The sequence below is a fragment of the Lynx canadensis genome, chromosome B3, assembly GCF_007474595.2.
Source record: "Lynx canadensis isolate LIC74 chromosome B3, mLynCan4.pri.v2, whole genome shotgun sequence".
Classification (NCBI taxonomy): domain Eukaryota; kingdom Metazoa; phylum Chordata; class Mammalia; order Carnivora; family Felidae; genus Lynx; species Lynx canadensis.
In genome coordinates this window covers 137,435,721-137,459,670 of record NC_044308.2, presented here as the reverse complement: position 1 = coordinate 137,459,670, position 23,950 = coordinate 137,435,721, and the positions used below count along the sequence as shown (strand labels likewise).

The 23,950-nt window shown below is 55.5% G+C and overlaps 1 protein-coding gene across 8 annotated transcripts in view; it reads left to right on the top strand.

Moving 5' to 3' along the window:
* The window catches only part of SYNE3 (spectrin repeat containing nuclear envelope family member 3), a 103,525-nt gene that overhangs the window by 14,735 nt on the left and 64,840 nt on the right, over nucleotides 1-23,950 (top strand). For all 8 annotated transcript variants that reach the window (XM_030319896.2, XM_030319902.2, XM_030319900.1 and 5 more), the window contains exon 2: nucleotides 20,252-20,409. In XM_030319896.2, coding sequence (XP_030175756.1) covers nucleotides 20,266-20,409 — 144 coding nt within the window. In that variant the 5' untranslated portion in view covers nucleotides 20,252-20,265. The remainder of the gene's footprint in view (nucleotides 1-20,251; nucleotides 20,410-23,950) is intronic.

The following is a 23,950-nucleotide window of genomic DNA, read 5'->3' as shown; positions in this document are numbered from 1 at the left end:
GTTAAGCTTGATCCCTTTCCATGAGTTGCACTTGACAATGGAATACTATCCCCTGGGACTGATGGGGAGCTCAACCCCAGACACCGGCCCTTCCAGGAGGGAGGAAGCCGCCTCCTCTGCAGGGCCAAAGCACCCCGAGATTGGGGAACACGCTGCTCCCCAGGGCCCCAGGGGATGGCTTTTGTCTGCAGCTCCTAGTGCCAAGGTCTGGGAAGTTCAGGTGGCCCCTGAGTCTACAAGGATGTCACGCGTGTTGGTAACATCCTCATGCTGAGACCCTGGAGGACAGAGCAACGGAAGTCAGTCTACAAGCCAGGTGCCCTTGGCTTCCCACAGACCCATCCTAAACATGGCGTCTTGAAGCCCTGGCAGGAACAGGCATGTGCTAATTATAATCTGTGCGGACTGTTAACACTCGACCTTGGGCACCGGGGAGGTGAAGGTTCCCGGGGGGAGTGTCCCCAGGGTGCTCCGAGGCTCACAGATACAAGGCAGGGGTTGGCAATCCAGGGCGTGGAGTCTTCTGGATGGCCCAGTGGATATGACCTTGCAGCTCCAGAGGAATGGGGACAGTTTTAAGCGTCTTGGGCTCTGCTAAGAGGAGAGGAGAAGGTAGCAGGTTACTTGCTGTGCGACCTTGGGCAGGTTATATAGCCGCTCTGACTCTTGATTTCTTTAGAAAAAGGCAAGCACTCCTACTTAACAGTGGGTGGGAGACCCCAATGAGCTGATGTGTATAAACACCTAACGGTGCCTGGCACCTGGTAGGCGTTTAGCCACGTGAGTTCCCAGACCTCTGCTCGCTGAGAAATCCCGGAGTGCTTCCTGGAGGCAGTGATGGGTCAATGTAGCCAGGGAAAGAAGAGCATGAAGGGGAGAAGCCCCAGGAGAAGGAGAGGCTCCAGCTGCAGGGAGAGGAGGTGGGAAGGGTAGGAGGCGAGGCTGCGGAGATGAACAGAAAGGGACTTCAGCTGTCCTGTTAAGCATCTCGGATTTTCTCGGTTGGGGGCCGTGGAGCACTGGATGGTTTAAGTCAGAAAGGCCTTGACCCTGAGCCCTTAAATACCCTCTTCTGTCCCTCTTCTGTCCCTCTGCCTCCTGCAGGCTTCTGGGGAAAGGGACGAAGTACCCTGATGCCTGAGGCTCGGGAACAGGGCAGGGATTTGGCTCCGCGGGGCCATGGCTCTCGCCAGGGTTCAGTGAGCACAGCCCCCAGGGCGCCCCGCCTCCAAGAACCACCCCCCCCCCCAATCTGGAACGAACCCTGTTTTCCTTGGGCTGTTGGTCCCACAGCTGGAGTGCCTTTTCTTAATTGAAAAGCGATGTTCAAGTTGTTCTGTGTCGTTTTCTAAGCCAAACCTGAAAACCATGGGAGGGCGTTTTTCTTCCCCGGAAAGTAAACAGTGCTGGGCTTGCTAGGCTGCCTTGTTCTTGGTGACGACCGGGGCCCCTGTGGGTCCCTGTGGGTCTGACAGGCGAGCCCTACTGGGCCCCAGGCTCAGCGCCAAGCCTTTGTATGCCCCTCGGTGCCGTTGTTAGTTAGTCTGGCTTTACAGACAAGGAAAGCTAGGAACAGAGAGGGTAACAAACTTGCCCAAGGTCACACAGCTAGTACACGGAGCAGCCTTTTCTGTGCAGCGTAATGTGACTGCTGGGCTTAGTACTTATCTGAACTTATTTTGAAAGTCGAACAGGACAGAGAAGCCTCTTAATTTGTTATTAGACTGTATGTCACTTTAAAGCCCTTTAATTAAAAAAGCAGTTTGTGGGGCACCTGAGTGGCTCAGTCGGTTGAGAGTCCGACTTCAGCTCAGGGCGTGATCTTGCAGGTCGTGAGTTCGAGCCCCGCGTCGGGCTCTGTGCTGACAGCTCGGAGCCTGCTTTGGATTCTGTGTCTCCCTCTCCCTCTGCCCCTCCCCCGATGGCACTCTGTCTCTCAAAAATGAATCAACGTTAAAGAAAAAAAATTAAAAAAAAAAAGAAAAACAAAGGATACATATATTCATTCAGGCAATCTTTATTAAAATATGGCTTTTGGAGGGGCTCCTGGGTGGCTCAGTCGGTTGAGCGTCCGACTTCGGCTCAAGTCGTGATCTCGAAGTTCGTGAGTTCGAGCCCCATGTCGGGCTCTGTGCCGACAGCTTGGAGCCTGGAGCCTGCTTCGGAGTCTGTGTCTCCCTCTCTCTGCCCCTTCCCCGCTCACGTTCTGTCTCTCTCTCTCTCTCAAAAATGAATAAGTGTTAAAAAAAATAAATGAAAAAAAATTGTAACTATCCCCTTAAGGAAATTGCAGTTTTAAGTGTCCCTCTGATCCCACCGCTCTAAGAGAGCGCCTTGTCTTTTTCCATATTCCTTTCGATCTTTGTCTGTTTTTGACACAGCTTTTGCTGACGTTGCCAGCAGGGCTTGGCACATTGCAGCCTACTGGCCGCATGCCACTTGTTTTTATAAACAAAGCTGTTGGAATACAGCCACGCTCATGGCTCGCTTACTATTACCCACGACTGTTTGCACACCACAGCCGTGGATCTGAGTGGCAGCGACAGAGACCACGTGGCCTGTGAAACCCGAAATCCTCCCCGATCCTTTCCAGAGAAACGTTGCCGGCCCCTGGTCCAGAATGCACGGGGTGTCACGGCATGCTCGTTTTTCTCGTCAGCTGCAGCGTCATGCCACGGTGTGACCTGTCCCAGTTTTCCTTGTAAATGGCCCAGAGTCCGTGAGATGGGTATCACAGAATTTTCCCGATCCTTTCCTTTTTGCCGGCCTGCTATATGTCACATCTTTTGTTTGATTTCGTCTTGTTTTCCCTCGTGTCCGCATTTGCTAATTTATCATTTCTTTGAAACACGGATAGAACACCCACTGCTTACCGGTACCGTTCTGAGCTCTTTACCAGTACAACTCACTTTATTCTCAGATCGGCGATAGGAGGTCTTCTTCTTACCCCCATTTTACAGATGAGAAAGTGAAGGCAGGGGAGTTAAATGCACTTGGCTTAGATCTGAATCTGCTAAGGAGGCTAGCTCCGGAGGCTTACCAGCTGTTAGGAAGCTTCCAGAAGAAGCAGGCCTTTGTGATGAGGTACGGCGGCGGGGGGGGAGGGAGGGGAGGAGGGGGTCCAGTGACTCACCAGGATGAACCCTGCCTTGCCCAGCCCAGCCGCCCCACCTCACCCAGCTTTGACTATTCTCTGATCATCCTTGTCACAAGCCCGGCAACCAGGGCCACGTGAGCACGAATTCCGTTTCTTTGTGGAAAACGGCTCAGAAAAGAGGGCTGGCCGCCGATGCTGAAGATGCAGTGAGGGGCCAAGAAAATGATGTCTCCTGGTCAGAAAAATACCGCGTGGGTGTAACAGATCAAGGGCTCTGCTTTGTGGCCACAGGGATCCAGGGTCTTGCTCAATTGTCAAATAAGCGAGAAATGTGCAAATTCTCTAATCAAACTGCGGAGAACAACAACAAAAATGCAACGTTTCGGTCCGGCAAAATGGCAACGGTTCAGGATGATCTGTGACATCCACCCCGTGGAATATTCTGGGCCGCTTACAATGAGGAATGTTCATGGTTAACACCATGAGTGGCGTGGGGAGGGCTTGGCTTTAGCCTTCCCCGAGCCAGAGGGGTCCCGAGAGATCCGCGGACCTCGTCGGGACAACAAGCGGGCCCCAAACGAGACCTAAGGTTCCGGGCCCGTGGGGCCCTCGTGGCCCCTCCAGAGCTCCTCGAACATTGTCCCGGGGGGTGGATTAAAATCCTTGGTTCACAGGGACATGCTGAAAAGGTGCTTCCCGTGGGACACGTGAGCTGGTGGGTGGCAGAAGGGCTCAGGCAGAGAAACGCCTTGACCTAGAGATCCGGGTGGGAGAACACTGGACACCGTGCCCATCTCCCAGAAGAGTAAAGGGACGCTGAGCTGCCAGGCCACCCAAGGGTGCAGGACCTGGTGGTTCTCTTCCTCTCTGATCTTCACGCCGACCGACGACCGCAGCGTCTGGCACAGAGCAGGCGTTGAGACGAGCTTTGCCAGTAAAGGCACCGAGCCTCTCCGGGGCTGCGGGGGGGGTGGGGTGGGGGGTGGGGGGAGGAAGTCAGGCCTGCTGGGGTTCTCCCTTAGGAGACAGATGGGCCCAACCCGAGTCTCTGCCTGCTCACTCGGGGTCCTTGGAGGGCGTGCCCTGAGCCAGACACCCAAGAGACCCGCTGGGGAGGCGTCACCAGGCCCATCAGCGCCAACTTCAAGCCACGCGTGCCTCTCGGGCTTGCCCCCGTCCCTGCTGCGCTCACCGTGGAGGGCTGGCCCCGCCTGGGCGCCTTGTCAGCCTGAGCCTCTGGGGTTCACCCCCGAGCTTGTCTGCCTCTGCAGCCGGTCGGGTGTGTGATGGGAAATCCTGTTCTGACTCAGAGAGGAACCCTCCCCCCCCCCCCTTTTGCCTACCTGACTCACTTCCTCATTTTGCAGACCATTTTGTACCATGGCATGGGTGATGGAACCAGACAGGCCCGGGCTTGTTCCCAGCTCTGTGCCTCAGCAGCTGTCCGACCTGGGCGGCGCAGGTGGCCCCTCTGGGCCTCAGTTTCCCCATCTGTAAAGGGGCGCAGTCACCCCTGCCTTGGTGTTGGTGGGTGATGGATGGAGAGCATCTGGCCAGTGCCTGGGAGACAGCAGGTGGCCTCCCACGTGGGCACTTTCGCTGGCATGTTCCCCAACCCAGAGCAACCTCCTTTGGCACCGAAAGGTCAAGATCCGTGGCGAACCTGACACCCGTGCCCCCCACCCCGCTCCCAGGGCCACTGTAGGTCACAGCTGAGCTTGGGGTGGGGACAGGGTAGAGCAGTCGGGACACCTGTTACCCACCACAGTGCGTGGCTGTGTGCTTCGCTGGCCGAGGGCCCACGAGGGCAGGCTTCAAGCACAAACACCGGGAGGCGGGAGGCTGTTCTCCGCAGCTCATCAGATGTCTGCACGTTCAACCGGTTGTCGAGGAAAGATCTTTCGACTTGAACTCTCGCCCTTGTGTTTGAAGAGTAGGCTTCGGAGGAGAAGGATGCCCTGGGTTAAGTGACACTTTACGAGGTGCTTCCCCGCATGCGGATTGACGTGCCGGGTGGCAAGGAGCCCGCTCAGTCCAACATTGTTTTCAGGTGGTCGGTCAGATGCCGTCTGGCTGCTTGCGGGTCCGTCCCTGACCAGAGGACGCCACTCCCTCGCTCGCGGACCCTCGCTGGCTCCCTATTGCCTGCAGACGAAAGTCAGTGCACCCCTTGAATCCCGTGCCGTTCGGGCCCCGTGCAGCCTGCTCTCTGACAGCTGCGTCTTTCTGCCTCTCTCTATCAGTTCCCAAGCCCGCGCTGCAGCCTGAACTTGGTCTTGCACTTCCCCACCTCCCGGCTTCCGCGCACACCGGGCGCATCTATTTGTCATGCTCTCTGCCACTTTGCGTCTTATCCAGACCCTGCTTATCCTCCACATCTCAGCCAGGGTGTCCCCTTCTCTGTGAACCCCTTCCTGGATCTCCTGATCGACGTCATTGCTCTGTTCTCTAGGCTCCACGAGCTTCTGGGGTGCCTCTCCACCTGGGCACCCATAACAGCCTCATTTAGAGTTCATGGTCACGCAGACCGTGAACTTAATAACCTGCAGGGTGTGTGGGGCTCCGTGCATGTCAGAGGGTCTTAGATTTGACTCCTTGTCTCCCAACTGTTAGCTCTGGGACCCTGGGCAGGCCACGTGGCTTCTCCATCTCGGTGTCCCGATCTAGAAGATGGAACTGAAGATTGAGACCGACTCTTAAGTATAAAAAATATTTTTATGGTTAACTCAGCAGAAGCCGTCGAATCGAGTAGCTTCTCACAGGGAGGGTTTGTCCCTCTCCGGAATTCCCGATACCAGATGGCGTGTCCTTGACTTGCAGACCCTGTTGGGATGCTTCCGAGGGCCTCACTTCTCTTAGTTTCCTCTGAGATTGCTCAGCTTTGTAGCCCCAGGATAGGTTACCTGGAATAGGTAGTGAGCCACCCATCACCAGCGGTATACAAGAGTCTTGGAGGCCTCTGGATGGGTATATTTTTCAGGAAATTCGGGCAAAGATGGATGCTTAAGCTAGGTCTTTTTGAATAACCCTCTTAGTTTTCGGATTCTTACTGTTTCTTAAAAAACAAAAACCAGCTCTGTTGAGATATAATTCACCACATACAGTTCACCCATTTCAAGTATACAATTTGGGGCGCCTCAGTGGCTCAGTTGGTTGAGCCTCTGACTTCGGCCCAGGTCATGATCTCGCAGTTCACGAGCCTGAGCCCCGTGTCGAGCTCTGTGCTTGGCAGCTCGGAGCCTGGAGCCTGCTTCGGATTCTGTGTCTCCCTCTCTCTCTGCCCCTCCCCAGCTTGTGCTCTGTCTCTGTCTCTGTCTCTGTCTCCCTCTCTCAAAAATAAACTTAAAAAATTTTTTAAAAATTTAAAGTATACAATTTGATCCCTTTTAGTACATTCACAGCGTTGTGCAGACATTACCGTGATCATTTTTAGAACATTTTTATTACCCCAAGAAGAAACCCTGCCCAGCCCTCGTCCTCCCCCGGCCCCAGCCCTCGGCAACACCAGTCGGCTTCCGTGTCTATAGCGTTGCCTGTTCTGCACATTTTAAGTACGTGGAATCATGCCATATGTGGTCCTTTGTGATTGGCGTTTTTCATTTAGCATCATGTTTTGGGGGGGGTCATTTATGTTATAGGATCATCAGGGCTCCCTCCCTTTTTCTTGCTGCAGAATATTCCATGGTATGGATATAACACATTTTATTTATCCACTCATAGGTTGATGGACATGTTGTTTCCACGTTTTCCGCATCTCTTTCCATACTTTGTTATTGTCTGTCTTTTTGATTCTAAGCATCCTAATGAGGGTGTGGTGATAATCTTGTGGCTTTAACTCGCATTTCCCTGGTGGCTAATGATGTTGTGTGTCTCTTGATGTGCTTTTTGGCTATCTGTACGTACATCTTCTTTGAAGAAATGTCATTCAGTTCCTTTGCCCCTTTTATGATTGGGCTTTTGTCTTTCTAGATAGAAGTCCCTTGTCAGATAAATCATTTGCAGATTTTTCTTTCATTCTGTGGGTTTTCTCTTCGCTGTCTTGATGGCGTCCTTCAAAACAGAAAAGTTTATTATTTTGATAAAGCCCAGTTTATCTAATTTTCCTTTGTTGTTTGTGCTTTTGTTGTCACATCTAAGAAGTCAGTGCCTCATCCAAGGCCGGGAAGATTTATGATTTATGCTTATGTTTTCCTCTAAGAGTGTTATGGTCTAGGGGCGCCTGAGTGGCTCGGTCGGTTGAGCGTCTGACTTCAGCTCAGGTCATGATCTCTTGGTTTGTGAGTTCGAGCCCCGTGTAGGGCTCTGTGCTGACAGCTCAGAGCCTGGAGCTGCTTTGGATTCTGTGTCTTCCCCTCTTTCTCTGCGTCTCCCCTGCTTGGGTGCACTCTCTCTCTCTCTCAGAAATAATAAAATCAATAAACTTTAAAAAAATACAAAAAAAAAAAGATTTTTATAGTCTGGCTTTTACACTTTTGTCTTTGATCTATTTTGAGTTACTTTGTGTATATGGTGTGAGGTAGGGGTCCAAGTTCTATCTTTTGCCTGTGGCTATCAAGTTGTCCCAACACCATTTGTTGAAAAGACTTCTCATTGAATTGCCTTGGCACCGTTGTTGAAAATTAACTGTCTGCAAATATGGTAGCTAATTGTTTCTTTATCTGTGGGTCAATTTGAAGACATGCACATTACCTCGGATGTATTTATACCAAGATAAATCCTGGCCATAGCTCTGCCACTGAGCAAGATCTTGGGTGGGTCTCTTTCTCTAAGCCTCAGTCTCCCCATCTATAACATGGCACAGCTAGATAAGATTCCTAAGAGGTGGTCCGATTATTACGTGCTGAGACTCAGGGAGGTCTCTGCAGAATCTTTATTGGCTCCTTGGGGCATCCCATCATCCTGTGAGCCCAGCCCTGCAGCCTGAGGTCGTTGAGTTGTGCAGGCATCCAGGTCCCTTCTGAACCCAGCCTGTCTGGGAGCTGCAGGAGCACGGCATAGGGACCCCAGGGAACCCCCGTTTCAGAGCTCAGAGAGCCCCTTGCACAGTGCGTGCTTCTGACTGTTGGTAGAGGTGCTGGCTTTTGTCCTCAGGGAACCTCCTGTTCAAGGAGTTGGATGGCAGGGCCCTTGGAATTGGATCGGGTTCCTCTTGGCGGCGTGTCCCCCTGTCACTCAGCTCCTCACTCCTCTGGCCGTGAGCCCACAGCCTGGGAGCTGAGCCACCCACAGCCTTAAAGGAGGAGGGGCTCGGGAAGTGCTCCTCGGAGCCTGGGAGCTTCGGACGGGAGTTCTAAGTACAGATGAAAGTCAATCAGGTGGTTGGCCTTTGGGGACTGCAGATTACAACCACTAGGAGCTATCACGGCCCGCCTAGAAGAAGAGTTAAGTTTGGAAAACTGGCCGTGGGAGGGTGTGCGGGAGCCAGAAACACCCTCCCACATCGCCGGTGGGAATGGACAGAGGTGCGGCCGCTTTGCACAACAGCCTGGCGGTTTCTGAAAAAAATGTCAACGCACACCTGCCATCGGAGCGAGCCACTCCGCTCCTAGGTATCTCTGCGAGAGACCTGAAAGCCGAGGTCTGCACACAAAGTGTTCAGAGCAGCGTTATTCATAATCGTCGAACACCGCATCAGTGGGTGGACCGAGGGAACCACCTGTGGTCCGCACAGACCAAGGGATATTACTCAGCACAGAAAGGGACGAGCCATCCATATGGGCCACAGCATGGATGCATCTCAGAGTAGTTGTACCGGAAAAAAAAAAAAAAAAAAATATGTTGTGCCCAGTGAAAGAAGCCAGGCCAGAAATAAAGGAAGAAAGCATTTAGGGTGTCATGCAATTTATGTGAAATCCTCCAGAAAACCGAAAGCAGTCTCCAGGGACGGTGCGCCCATCAGCGGTTGCCGGGGACGGGGTGTGGGCAGAAGGGAGGGATCAGAAGTGGGATCAGGAAACTTCAGGGGGTGATGGATGCGTTCTTTATCTTGACCAGGGTGATGGTTTTATGGGTGTATATGGCAAAACCTACAAACTGTACAGTTTAACCACGTGTTTATTTATCAATCATACTCCTAGTAAAGCTGTTAAAGATAAAGGCGGACCCATCTTCCAGTTGATTCATCAATAAGATGAACCCGACCCTGCCCTCCTTCAGAGAACTCCTGTCTGTGCCAACAAATATGAACAATAAAATACGAACAGCACTGCCGAGCTGCGGGGTCCCATCCTGGGTCCGTGGCTTACTAACCACGCCATGCCTTCCAAAGCCCCCATTTTCTTTCTGTGCAATGGAACCGATAATTGCAACGACCTCCAAGGTCGGGAGGAGAACACGGGGAGATCCACACAAAGTGCTTAGTAAACAGGCAGCAAATGGCAGCGTGCACACGTCCCGTGGGCGCCCAAGAAGGGAGCGTCCTGGTGTGGAGAAAGAGGAAGCTGGGAAGGTCTCCACCTCTCAGTGGCTGTAAGTGGATCTTGGAAAGGGGAACAGGAAAGAGTCTGAGGGAGGAAGGTATGGAGGGGTGGGGTAGGGAAGGACTTAACCAGGCAGAGCTACGCTGGGGGCGGGGCAGCATCCCGACTCTAAGTTTCTGGAAACATCTGTGCGGTAAGATAAGACTGGGGTTAGGTAGGAGCTTCATCCTTGAGGGTCCCAAGGAGCACTGGCTTCATCCTCCAGTCACGGGGTTTCTCAAATTGGGGTCTGAGGAAGATCTTTCTGGAGAATGATGAGGTTTGGCGGTGTTGGTGGGAGGGGGTTCAGAGTCAACAGCCAAGAAAGAATTCTTGAAGATGTCTTTTGTGCAAAAAGATGATTTTAGGAAAGCAAGGGGGGCAGGACCCGTGGGCAGAGAGAATGGCACTGGGGTTGTGCCGGGTAACTGGTTATATGCGGTGGAGTTGGGACCGATAAAGTCAAGAGAAAATTTCTTTCTTTCTTTTTTTTTTTTAATATTTTTATAAATTTATTTTTGAGAGAGACAGAGACAGAGGGGCAGAGAGAGAGGGAGACACAGAAGCAGAAGCAGGCTCCAGGCTCTGAGCTATCAGTATAGAGCCCGACGTGGGGCTCGAACTCATGAACCGTGAGATCATGACCTGAGCCGAAGTCGGTCGCTCAACAGGACTGAGCCACCCAGGCGCTCCAAGAGAAAGTTTCTTAAAGGGATTTCCACACACTAAAGAAGATTTACGGATTACTGGAGGCCTAGCTAATGTCAGGCTAAGGTTGTTTTTCCCTCCAGCCAAGCGTTATCATTAAGACAGTAGGGGGTTCCCAGAGATTAGGCTATTGATGAGATATTTGTGCACTGACGGAGACTCTGATCAATTTAACCAGTTGTTTTCCATCCTTTCCTTTGTTCTTGGGCGGCTGGGAGTCCCCGAGGAATATCACACATGACCCACCCGGGGTGGAGGGGTCGTTTGCGCGGGGGGGGGGGGGGGGGGTGACCTTGCCTTACTCTCCCTCATCAGAGACCGAAAGCTCTCTGAGACGTTCTACAATTTTTGTCTAATAAAACCAAAGGCAAAGTTAAAAAAAGAAACAAAAACCTGCCTGTGTTGGTGCGATGCTTTCGAATTGAAAGACATTTTCATCTAGGTGGAAAGCTCTCATTTCTAAAGTCAGCGTTGCCAAGGGTGGGTTCTGAGAGTACGTTCCGGTGCAGCCGTGGTTTTCTTTAAAGACGTTTGCTCACGCGTATTCCATTAGGGACCGTGTTCCATTAGGGTCACTGTGACCCAACCTGCTCCCGTGGGCTGGGGTGTCGATGGACCGGAAAGTCCAGGGAGGGCGCCCTGGTTCCGTGGGAGGTGAGGAAGGTGGGGCCAGAAGGCCAGGCCGGTCTGGTGAGTTCAGGAGGGACTTGGGAGTCACCCCTCTCTGGGGATGATTCCTGCCCCAGAGCAAATGTGAGCTGCTGGGGGCCTGGCATGAGGCTCTGCTTCGCAGGGCCGGTGAGAGGCCTGGAGAGGGAGGGACGCCTGTCGCTGCTGTCCGTGCTGTCTCGGGCGCTGCCGTGGATCGCTTGGGAAGGGCGGTCTGGGCAGGTGCAGGGACAGAGGGCTGACATCCCATCCTGGCTTCCACCCCATTGGGTCATTGTCTCAGGGAGGTGCGGTGGGGGCTGGGGCGGCACCTGGGGCTGGCCTTGTCCGGGGCCAGATGGAGCGCTGTCCTCCTGGCCCAGGGCCTTGGGATTGTCATCTACGAGACACGTGGGAGTGTGGGTGGTGCTTTTATTGCCCTGGCAGTGAGGTTGAGTCACGACCTGCAGTGTGAAAAACCAACACCGACCTAAGGCCCTCTTTTGAATCAGAGACCAGTAGGACTGAGTTGACGGGCCTGCACACCCTTAGGCCTGTGGTCTGAGGTCCTGTGTCCCAGCCAGTTTCGACCAGTGCTGACGCCCTGCCCCCAGCGCTCTCTGACCTGCATCTGACGGCCAGTCCCTGCCTCTCTGACCTCTGACCACCCTGCCCACACCGCCAGGCACACCTGTGCCCTTGGAACTATGTCCCCACACCTTGAAGCCACCTGCCCTGCCCCAGGGATGCCTTCTGCCCGCAACCCTTCCCCCGTTCTCTTAGGTGCCCTGTGCATTCTCTCCCCTCGCCGATATTTATATTTGACCTTTGACCCTGCTTGCCAAGGTGAGCGTTCCCTGGGTAGAAATCCTGGCGTTCTCCACGCCGTGCCTTTTTGATGGAGAGCTTGGCTTCGGTCAATTTGGAGTGATTGGAAATGCCGTTTTACAGTCAGAGTGTCTGGGGCAGGAGCAGGGCCAGAGATCAGCTGGTTTTCCCTGCCAGATACCATTTATCCGTGATGGAGAGAGAGCTGTTTGAAAATCCCTCTCCGAGCCCTTGTTGTGAAGCCAGGGCTGGCCCGTCCCCTTGGTGGCTGGAACTGTGAAGCGGACCCTACGGCCCCGTTACTACGCGGGGTTTCCTGTGTAAGCGTTTACAAGGCAGTGGGCAGAGGGTGGGCTGGGGCGCCCTGCCGGCTGTGTGGCTTTGGTGCGGTCCCTTAGCCTCTCTGAGCCTGTGCTTACCTCTGTGACCGGATAAAGCCCAGTGATCGATCCCAACTCTGGACTCAGCCACCTTCGAGGGTCGTTAAAAGATCAGCCAAGATGGCGTGAGGGTTCTTTCCCTGCTCTTTGCACGTTGCTGTCAGCATCATGTTCTGCAAACGCCACGCAGGACAGAATCCCCCAGGAACCTCGGGGCGCGCCGGGCGATGCTGTGAACAATGGCCTGGCCACATCGTTGCCTGCTGTACGTCAACAAAAGAGCGTGTTCCCAGAATCCACTTGGAATAAGCTTTGGGATTAAAACCAGCTGCCCGCTGGTTCCTGAAATTCCATCTGCGTGTGTGAGAGCAGTGGGAACGAGCGAGGGTGGAAAGGGCGGCAGGGCAGGAATGAGTCACGGGGAAGCTGAGGGAGTCACCGGAGGGGAACGCGCCCCGTTCCCTGGGCGCTGGGTCAGCGTGTGGTGGGGGCCCCTGGCCAGGCTGGCGGAGCAGGTGCACCGGGCTGTCCCTGCGTATAGGGCCCGCCAGGGGGGGCGGGAGTTTACCTGGGTCCGCGTCCTGAAGCCTCTGGGTTCCGGAACAAGTGCCGGTGGCCAGGCACTGTACGACTGAGGCTGTGGGGGGGGGGCCTCAGGTTATTGTCTCTGCTCCAGATTCCTGAGCAGAGGCCCAGATCTACCCCTGCAGTGGCCTTTCTGGAACCTAGATGTTCCTCAAAGATGATCCAAAGAGGGCAGGCTGCCTCAGGCTCCCCGCACGGCACGGGCCGCTCCCAGTGAGGTTTGGGGGCGCACGGGCAGGGGTGTGGAAGCCGGGTAGGGCTGTGGTGTTTAAGAGCAAAGGCACCTGAGCGGCTCGGTTGGTTGAGCATCCCACTCTTGCTATCGGCTCAGGTCATGACCTCGCGGTCGTGAGATCGAGCCCTGCGTCGGGCTCTGTGCTGAGCATGGATCATGCTTGGGAGGCTCTGTCTCTCCCTCTCACTCTCTTTGCAAAATGAATAAATGGACGTTAAAAAATAAAAAAAAAAAAAAACAAAGAGCACAGACTTTGGACTTGGGCCATCCTGAGTTCAAGTCCTGCCCCTGCTACTTAGAATCCCTCTGACTTTGGGCTGTGTTCTTAGTATCATTGATTGGCGGTTTTCTCCGCAATAATGTAGGGGCAATAACAAGTCTCTGGGTGGGTCTTTGGAGAAGCAATGAGTTAACAGCCGTAAGCCCTTTATCCTAGAGTCGGGTACACACACGATGCCGGATATATGCTGGCTGTTACGATTATTATCGTTAATCCTGCACCAGCCATTTTTGGTAGGCTGTTTTCCTTTCTGAACCTATTTCCGTCTTTTCTTTTTAAGGTTATTTATTTATTTTGAGAGAGAGAGAGAGAGCGAGAGCAAGAGCGTGCACACGTGCAGAGAAGGGACAGAGAGAGAGAGAGCAAGAGCGTGCACACGTGCAGGGAAGGGACAGAGAGAGAGAGAGAGGGAGAGAGAGAATCCCAAGCAGGCTCCAGGCTATCAGCGCAGAGTCCGACGGCGGGGCTCGAACTCACAAACCAGGAGATCGTGACCTGAGCCGAAACCAAGAGTCGGATGCTTAACCACCTGAGCCACCCAGGCGCCCCGTTTCCACCTTTGTGAATTGATACTAGCCACATGACAGCCGCTCTGTGAACCTGACTTTGCCCCCTCTCTGCTCGGGAGGGGGCCGGTGTCATGTTCTGGGGTGTTCCCTAATGGGATGTGGTCGGGTCCTAAGCAGGATTCTTAGAGCATCTGCATCACCACATGGCAAGCTGGATTATTGTGTTTGCACATTCCCAGAGTCTGTGTTGGAGGGACCGAGGCAGGGGACTGTCCCAGCCTGGTCCTTACGGTGTCTGCCCCTTACCGGGGGCACCGCAAAGTCAAAGAGGGGTCTCCACCGTGCAGCCTCAGCTTTGTAGGTCCCAGGAAAGGGAAGGGAAGGGGGGAGTGGGGTCTGTGCCGACGGACCCCCTTCAGGAGATGGGGCTCGGAGCCCTAGTAGGCAGTCACTGGCAGGCAATTTTGTCACTGCCAGGACTCAGCACCTGCTGCTCGGGGCTCCCAGCCCGGGTCTGATGACGTCACCTTCGTCCCTCCAGTTGAGTGGTGGGGGGTGGCCGGCCTCTGGCTTCCCTTTTGTCTCCTGGGAGCTTCTTGGCCCCTCCCCCCACCCCCCCTCGCCGGCAGGTCCCTGGGGTTTGTGGCTGGACCGAGTGGATTCAGCTCGCCTGCTTGGATCCTGTCCAACACAGACAGGGTCACTGGCTGCCCCGGGGCGTTGTGTCGGATGCCCCATCGGGCAGGAGATGGGACCCGGGTTTGGAGGCCGTGTGGTCGGTGAGACAAGCACGGGCTATGGAATCTGACAGAACGAGGTTCACACATCAGTGCTGAAGCCACGGGCCCGTGTCCCGGGCTGCTTGCTCGATGGCAGTGCTCTCCTCTGTGAGCGGACGGGGTGGTGGCAGCCCGCCCTCCGAGCACCTGTCTGCCTGGGTAAGCGCCCGAGGGGTCTCCGCAGCATTCGAAGAAGAAGGGGCTGGTGGAGAGGAGGAGGCTGGGCTGAGATCCCCCCCCCGACCCCCAATCAGCCGCAGCGCACGGCACGAGCGGAAGCCCCCCGCTCTATCTGCTGCCTTCCGCGTTACCTACCCCTCAGGTCCAGGTGCCACGGGGACCGGAGCCCAAGTGCCCAGCATGGAGTGGGCCATTTATCATGGCAGCCGGGTTAGTGCCCTTGCCTTTCCTGGATGGTCTTTTTTTTTTTTTTTTTTTTTTTAAGGCTATATCACATCTCCAGCACCCTTTGCCCACTGCACGTTTATTTCTTTTTAACTTTTGTTTTGAACGTTTATTCATTTTTGAGAGACAGACAGAGCGTGAGCAGGGGACGGACAGAGAGAGAGAGGGAGACCCAGAATCGAAAGCACGTTCAAGGCCCTGAGCTGTCAGCACAGAGCCTGACTCGGGGCTTGAACCCACGAACGGCGAGATCATGACCTGAGCCGAAGTCAGACGCTTAACCCACTGAGCCACCCAGGTGTCCCTTTAAACTTTTTTTTTGAGTTTATTTATTTTGAGAGAGAGAGCGAGTGGGGGAGGGTCAGAGAGAGAGAGAGAGCGCGTGCGAGAGGGAGAGGGAATCCCAAGCAGGCTGTCAGCTCAAAGCCCGACGTGGGGCTCGATCCCACAAACCCTGACATCATGACTTGAGCTGAAGTCGGAGGCTTAGCCGGCTGAGCCACCCACCGCCCCTCGCTGCGCCCTGATTGAGGACTTTTCCGCCCCCTCCCTTTGTCCTCAGCCTCCCATCGAGGCTCTGGTTAAGCTCTCCGCTTTTGATCTTGGTCAAGCCTGCGAATCCTGCCGCCGGGCTCCTGTCACCGTGTTCTTCTCACCGACCTGTGGCTGTGGACTCAGCTCCCTCTCAGCACCTGATCTGTCTTGATCCGGGCTCTTCCTCTGCCCTGGCCCCGCTTGTCTGTCGTCAAGGCAAAAATGTCACCTCTCTTCCGGCTGTCATTTGTGATAACCACACAGGATGCTGGAAACCAAGGCAGTTTATTTACTTTCTCTCTCTCTCTCTGTATCTTTCACTCTCTCTCTCTCTCTCCCTCTCTCTCTCTCTCTCTCTCTCTCTCTCTCTGCCGGCAGACCAGCACCAGCCCGAACCGCAAAGGGCTATGTCCTTTTGCCTGGCTCTCTCGCTGATTCCTTAGGGACAGCCCAGAGACACACGGGGAGGCCCAGTCTCTGGCCACCTGTAGCCACACCACAGGGCTGCTTCTTGGACTTGGAAATGGGAACAGCATTTTTTTTTTTTTTAACCCTGAGCACATTTTCTTCCTTTCCTTCTCCCTCCCTCCCTCCTCTCTCCCTCCCTTCCTTCTCCCTTCCTTCCTTCCTTCCCTCCTTCCCTCCTTCGTCTCTTTTTCTCTTTCTTTTCTTCCTTCCTTCCTTCCTTCCTTCCTTCCTTCCTTCCTTCCTTCCTCTCCCTTTGTCTCTTCTTTTCTTCCTTCCTTCTTTCCTTCTTTCCCTTTTTCTTTCTTTCCTTCCTTTCTTCCTTCTTTCCTTCCTTCCTCTCTCTTTCTCTTTCTTTCCTTCCTTCCTTCCTTCCTTCCTTCCTTCCTTCCATCCTTCCCTCCTTCGTCTCTTTTTCTCTTTCTTTTCTTCCTTCCTTCCTTCCTTCCTTCCTTCCTTCCTTCCTCTCCCTTTGTCTCTTCTTTTCTTCCTTCCTTCTTTCCTTCTTTCCTTTTTTCTTTCTTTCCTTCCTTTCTTCCTTCTTCTCCCTTTTTCTCTTTTCTTCCTTCCTTCTTTCCTTCCTTCCTCTCTCTTTCTTTTCTTCCTTCCTTCCTTCCTTCCTTCCTTCCTTCCTTCTTTCCCTCCTTCCTCTCTCTCTTTCTCCAAAATGTTTGGAAAATACATAGTCCCATTTTTTTTTCATTTTTAAGTTTATTTATTTTTTCGAGAGAAAGAGAGCAGGAGAGAGGCAGAGAGAGACGGGGAGAGAAAATCCCAAGCAGCCTCCACACTGTCAGCACAGAGCCTGACACAGGGCTCGAACTCACGAACTGTGAGACCATGACCTGAGCCGAAATCAAGAGTCAGACACATAACTGACGGAGCCATCCAGGCGCCCCTATGTAGTCCCATTTTTTAATACTATGTCCGTTCAATCCGTCCAAGGACAGACAAACAAACCTGCCAAGGCTGAGAACTCTCCTCCGGAGAGGCATGCCTGCGTGCTCCCTCCCTCGTCCTTCCCTCATGGTCCTTGGCCTCCCGCAGCTGTCCCTGTCTGCACTGACCCCCAGCCGCCACCCCCTGCCTCCCACTGTATTTCCCCTCCCTACCCTCCCTGGCCCGGGTCACCTGTCTGAAGCCTAGAATAGTTGTGTCACCACCACCCGAACATTTGCTGGCTCCCTGTTGTCCCCAGGGCCCTGGACCTGGCTCCGAAGGCTGTGATCTGGCCCTTGCACACCGCCCCGCCCCCACCAGCCTCCTCCAGTCACCTCCTCCCAGTTCCCACGTTCCAGCCTCACCATCCCCCAAGAGCCTCCCACAGCCCGCAGCAACAAACACCTCCACTCGGCCCTGCTGGCTCCAGGCCGGGTGACAAGCCCTCTTTTGTGGCCCTGTGGTCGGCGTCTCTCAAAGCTCACGTGGGTCAGTCCCCGTTCCCCCCCCCCAACCCCCCCCCTCCCCCAGAGCCACACCTCTGCCCCTGGCTTCCACAAGACAGGTTCCCAGGAAGCTTTCAGTGAGGGATGCCCTCCTGGTCCTTACATCAGTTGTGGGTGGGCTTTTCTTGAGCTGCCCATTTGATTCTTGAAACTCAACCTCGTGTAACAAAACAGGCTCCCCTCCCTATGTGAGAACGCATAGAGCAGGCTTCCTCCCCAAGGTCCGGCTCTGAGAGGCCATTTAGGGGCCAAGAACTCGGATGGGAAACCGTAGTCTCATCGCCTCGCACCCTCTACCTGACGGCGGTTCCCTCCATTAGGTACGAGGCAAAGCCAAGGCGAAGCCCTGTCTCGCCTTAGCGGTGCTGGTAACCCCGTCACACCTATTTTCACGCTGCAGTGAGGTTGTACGTATCTTGAGATGTCGTGTCTGCCCGTCGCTACTTCGAAATTCTGGTGGTCATTAGACCCAGCGTTAGCGCTGGTGATTTAACGTGTTAATAAAGAAGCCTGTGGCTGTGCGTGCACGTGTGTGTACTTCATCGATTCAGTTCAGTCTGTTTGAAAAAAAATTTTTAAACGTTTTATTTGTGTTAGAGAGAGAGAGGGAGAGAGGGAGAGGGAGCACGAGTGGGGGAGGGGCAGAGAGCGAGGGCGGGGAGAGAGAATCCCAAAGAGGCTCCACGCTGTGAGTGCAAAGCCCGACTGGAGGCTCGAACTCACCAACCCTGAGATCGTGACCGGAGCGGAGAAGGGCTCTCCATGCCTTTCGGCGATTAGGGCAGCGTTTGCCCGCCACCGTTGCGCCATGTGAGACTCTGGGAGACTCGTCCCTGCCCCTCCCGTTCCTCGCTGGGTCAAGTTACGTAAAAGCCGAGCTCTTGGAAGCCAATCAAGTCCCACACTAGACAAGTGATTAAAGTCACAATGAACCAATTTAAACGCCCGCACAGTCTCCTGTGCTTTACAAACGAAGCATTCAAAGACTGGGAGTGGCTTCAGGGAACATATTAAATGGTTAGCAAAACTCCAAACAGCTCTGAAAGGAGAACAGGCTGGGAGACTGAGCTCTGAGCCGCAGGCCCAGGTCTCCCTCGCCGCCGACAGCGTCCCCCGGCGGTGACAGCTGTCCCCTGCAATCTGGTGGCAAAGCCCACCCAGGGCGGTGGGGGCGGTGTTCAAATCCTCTGTCCACGCTTGTTGAACCACCGACTGCCGATCCAGAAGAGAGGGCCAACGCGGTTCAGCCGAGGTCAAGAGACTGTGTAAGTTGAAAGTGATGCTCGCTCTTTCTAGAAAGTTCACAAGACGCCTAAGGAAAAATAAGGACACAAAAACTCCCAACTGCGTGTTCCCACCATCCGCACGCAAATCGTCCGTAATCAAGTGGCCTCCGAGAACACTGTGCCCGGAAAAGAGAGGCCTGAGGTCACGTGGGATGTGACTCGGGCCACTTCAGCCCACACCCCTTGTCACGTGGACACATCGTGGCAAGACCGCCCACCCTGCCCCTGTGAGGGTAGTCTTTTGTGGTTTTGTTTGCTTTTACTGGTTGTGGAGAGTCGTGTCTGCTAAAGATACAATTTTGCCTAATTTGGGGGTGTCATTACATCGTAAGGATGCTCCCTTATTAAATTCATTTCAGGCATACTTTTCAGTGGCTGCGTGATATCCTGAAACGCGCATCGTGCTTCCCTTAACCAACCCCCCGTTGTTGGGCATTTGGGCTGTTTCTAGCTTTGTCCTGTTTGCCATTTTTAACTAATGCTGTGTTCGTCGGCATTACACTTTATACCGATGCTGGGCCATTTCACCGTGGTGCGAGGCGTTGCGGGAGCTGGAAGATAAGCCACGTACAATCCCTTCCCGTAAGATGCAGATATAAATAACTTTAATCCAAAGTAGGTGATAGTTGCCGTAAGTAGACAACTGGAACGGGAATGTAGGAAAAGCCTCGCCTGGGCTGCACGGGATTCTAGGAAAGTTACCCGCGAAAATCTGAGCCTCCGCGTCCGCAGCTACGAGGTCAGGAGAAGGGAGCTGTGTGGGCAGCGTAGCCAAGGGCGGGTTCAGCTGCAGGATCCGGGCCAGCAGGCAGGCGTCGCCTAAGGGGGCAAAGCGGGTGGGGATCGTCTCACATGCAAAGGCAGTGGATCGTCGGTGACGTCTGCCGTGGACCCAAGTTGGTGGCGAAGTAGCGAGCAGGCACCCGGCTGTCATGGGCACCCCCAGCCCTGAGATCGTGATATTCAGGCGTGGTTTCGGGGCTGGCATCAGCCTGGCCCAAAACTGTGTTTCTTCAGTTGAGGCTTCTTTTTTTTTTTTTTAAACGTTTATTTATTTTTGAGACAGAGAGAGACAGAGCATGAGCGGGGGAGGGGCAGAGAGAGAGGGAGACACAGAATCGGAAACAGGCTCCAGGCTCCGAGCGGTCAGCACAGAGCCCAACGCGGGGCTCGAACTCACGGACCTTAACCGACTGAGCCACCCAGGCGCCCCCGGTTGAGGCTTCTTGATCCATGCAGCTCAAGATTCGCTATCCGTAGTGCCCATCTCAGACCGTATATGTGTTTTGGGATCCCTTGCGGAGGGGCTTCAACCCACAGAGACAGAGGAGAATTGCCCCTGAGTCTCCAGCAGGGGAGCTGAGAGGCCAGCCCAGCGCCCTGCACCCGCTCTCCCTGCTCCCACAGGAGAGACCTGTCCTTCCTCCCGGGTCCTTTGGCCCTTTGACGACCACAGTCGCCCCCAGCTGTGGGGCCAGGCGGACGTGCCTGCCGGGAGGGGCACTGGTGCTGTGTGGGCCTGTCCCCAGCGTTGGCTCCCCCCCACCCCCATCCGGCGTCACCCTGCTTTCTCGTCTGCTGGCCTGATCTCACGTGTTCCTGCCTTCAGCCTCTGCAGGTGCCATGACTCAACCGCCCCAGGAGGGCTTCGACAGGAGCGTGGAGGAAGCCCGGCAGTGGATGAAGGCTGTGCAGGAGCGGCTGCAGGTCAACGACAACACCCAGGGGCCCCGGGCGGCCCTGGAGGCCAGGCTGCGGGAGACCGAGGTACAGAGACCGCGGCTTCCATAGCCCTGGGGCCTCGGCCGTGTCCCTCCCTCGGGCCTCGTGTCTCCTGACTCTTAAATGGCAGGGGCGGACCAGGCTAGTGTCTCTCTCAAACTCTGACGTGTTTGAATCTCCTGGGGATTTGGGTTTGAGGGCCGATTCTGACCCAGGGGGTCAGGGTGGACCCCAACTCTGGCATGTCTAACACGATCCCTGGTCCTGGGACCACACTTTCATAGGGAGGGGCTAGAGGGGCTTTCTGGTTGTCCCGTCCTGGCAGAGGCACCTTGCGGCCGGGGGGGTGGGGGGAGGGTGATGGGGTTGGGGGGTCCCCAGCCCAGTCCTTCCTGCCGCTTCCCGGCTTCCCTGGGCCGGGTCTGGGTGGGCCCAGATTGGCCTTCAGGAGGGTGGAGAAGGGTTCTGCCCCGTGAGAAGTGACCCGTCAGCTTCTCCAGGGCCAGGGTCTGGCCTTGCTCCCCACCTGGCACGAGGCAGGGCTCAGGCGTGTGGTGCTATGCCTACCGGAAGTGCTGGTGTCCCGTGCCTGGCCCGGCATTATGGTGCCCCATCCGAGGACATCTGCTTCAGGCCAGGGGGCCAGGGGGCAGAACCTGGGTTATAGGCTCCATGCTGCTGTGAAAGTGCTGTGTGACCTCGGCCAAGTCCCTATCCCTCTCTGGGCCTCCGTTGCCCACGTGTAGGCAAAGTCATGACTTATGCATCTCTGGGGTCACACCCATTGGGATAGACAGCTAACAATGGTCGCTTTTAAGGGGTGGGGGGGGACCACCTTCTCGTACACAAACTGATCTCCTGACCAGGCTAGAAGGGGTGCTGGCCCCACACCCAGTGTCCTGCGTGCTTTCTTGGGTGTGCTGTCTCACTGGTTTTGTGCATCTTCTTGAAAACACCTAATCCTCTTTTCGGAAACAGTCAAAATGAAGAAAATTTGTATCATCTTTTCAGGGCCGCTGGTTTAAGGCTCACAACCCCGTTACGGAGGGAGAGCCATGGTCTGCATTTTATGCATGGGGAAACTGAGTCTCAGAGAGGTGACTTGTCCACGTTGGAAAGGTCTCCGGGTGGGACATTCCAGCCTGGAATCTGAGTCTTCTGATTCCTTGTCAGATGGGCTTTCTCCTTCCCTGCCAGGACACGTGCCTCTCAGATGATCGGAGACGGGCGTTCACGGTAAAACCGTGCCCGGCAGGGCAGAGAGTGGGGGACCACTTTGAAGTCATACGGCCAGAGGCTTCCCACTTGGACAGTGGAGTGAGCAGAGAACCCGGGACTCTCTGAGGCAGCCTGGGGCATCAGGCCTCTGGGGACAAGTGACTTTATTGCTGAAGCTGAAAGACAGACGAGGTAGCCAGGCTGGGGGCCGCAGGGGTGAGGGTGGAGAGGAGGGGGCTCTAGGCGGAGGGGGCAGCAGAGGAGAGAGACCCAGCAGGTGGGCATGGCCCGAGGCACGTGCTCAGAGCCCCAGCAAGGCTGGGTTGGGGTAGCACCAGCCATCAGGCAGGAGCCGGGGACAGGGCCAGAGGGGAGGTCAGGGGTCAGAGGGTGACGGCCTGGAACACTGAGCCGGGGAGCTTGGATGTCGTTGCCGCGACAGGGGGATGGTAGGTTGGAAACTTGGAAGGAAGGTCGGGGATTCCAGGAGAGGAGTTGGCGGCCCGGAGCCCCTTCTCTTGTCGGACTTGGCCTCGGTCATCATCCGCATTGTTACTGTCACCAGGAGGCATTTATCAAATGATTGGTCCTCAGAGGTCAGACGGAGGGGACCCGACATTCATTCGGCACCTGTTTGTCACGTGCCCAGGGCCGCACCGTCAGCTTTCATGTTGAATTTCACAAAAGCCCTGTGAATGTGGTTTTATGGTCCCTAGTTTTCAATAATAAAATGTGATTCCTAGACGCGGTGATGGGCCCAAACTCTAGGAACCGATCTTGTCAGGACCTGAGCCCAGGGCCGAGTCCAGAGCATCACTGGCCATCCCCGTGGGGGGTCCTGGGGCAGTGGAGACGGCGAGGTTCACTTTACTCTGGGGCTCACAGCATAAAGGGGAATGGGGGATTATACACATAATCCAGGCCGCACAGGATCTCGTGATGTTATTGATGTTTATTCTCCTCCTCTAGAACCTTCCGTGGCTCCCCATTGCCCACAAAACTAAAACCAAGCTTCACCTGGCACCAAAGCCTGCCACTGTCTACACCACCCCATCTTCCAGCCTCAGCTGTCCCGGCCATCCCTTCTACCAAGCACAGATCCTGTCCTGGCGGCAGACAGCCTAGATTTCCTGTCTGTAGGCCCCTGTCCCGTGCCGTTGCCTCTCCTTGGGATGCCCTTTCGTTTGCTTGTGTGTCTGTGCTTGTGAAATGCAACCCTCCCCCTGCCCCCGAGCTCTGGCCCCAGCTCCTGATAGTCTGTGTCCCGGAACACCACGGCCCTGCGTGTGTACTTGCTGTTTCAAGGCCAAGGGTTGCTCATCCCTTTGAACCTTGCACCCTTCTACCGGCAGGCCATTCCCCTCCGGTGGTGGGTCGGGCTGCAGCCAAGGCGAGAGTGGTCCTTGGGAACAGCCCTCGGCCAGGCCAGGGTGGAAACCCGAGGGGAGCACGCCCACCGGCCGAGCCCCCAGGGACTTGACTCAGAGCCTAGGCGGAGGGGGTCACGTCCAGGGGCTCCGCCTCTGGCTCTCCCACGGGGCTCAGGCATGCTATTTTCTGGGCCTTGACGTTTCAAAACCAATTTTGCAATAAGAAAGAAAACATTTCGCTCCTGCCATCTGGTGAAGGGAGCGTCTGGTGACTTTTCCACCTCCGCAGTCCGCGGGGCCTCACTCTGGGGTCGGGGTCTCGTGCCTTCCCCCCCACCCAGCTCAGTGATGTGCGTCCGGGGTGACCCTTCTCCAGAGTGGCCGGGATGTGAGTTCCCATCCAGCTCTGACGCCGCATAGCTGCGTGGCCAGAAGCGAGTCCCGTGCCCTCCTGCGACCTCACTTCCTAGCTACAGAGTGTGAGCAGAGCCCTCTCCCCCTTGCGTACAGAGGGGCTGTTGGTGGCTCCGGGACCCTCGTGGTGGTGAAAGCCTTCCGTGAAGGGAGACCGGGAAGAGGGTTGCTCCCGGGGTTCGAGTCCCCGCCGTGGCTGTGGTGCCTTGGGAGCGTTTCTGGAGCACCTTGGGTTTCAGCTCGTTGGGGGTGGGGTGGGGTGGGGGTGGGGGCGATGGTTGCCGCCTTGCAGGAGGGACGGAACATGGGGGCGAATGACTTACTGGTGCTCTTGGCAGAGCGCGGGCGCCCTGGCAGAGCCGGCCCGATGGATGGGGTTATTTCTTGCGGTTTCGATGCGGGGACACGCGCACGCCGACCCTCCCTGCCCGCGCCCGGGCCTCCCGGAGCTGGCCCCCAGGTCCCAGCTCCTCGCCCTCTGGTTTCCAGACTTGCGGCCCTGCACTCGGGGCCCGGCCTCAGCCAGGCTGCTTCCTGACCGGCCTCCAGGCCCCTCTGTGGCCAGAGACGGGCTGCCTTTCCTA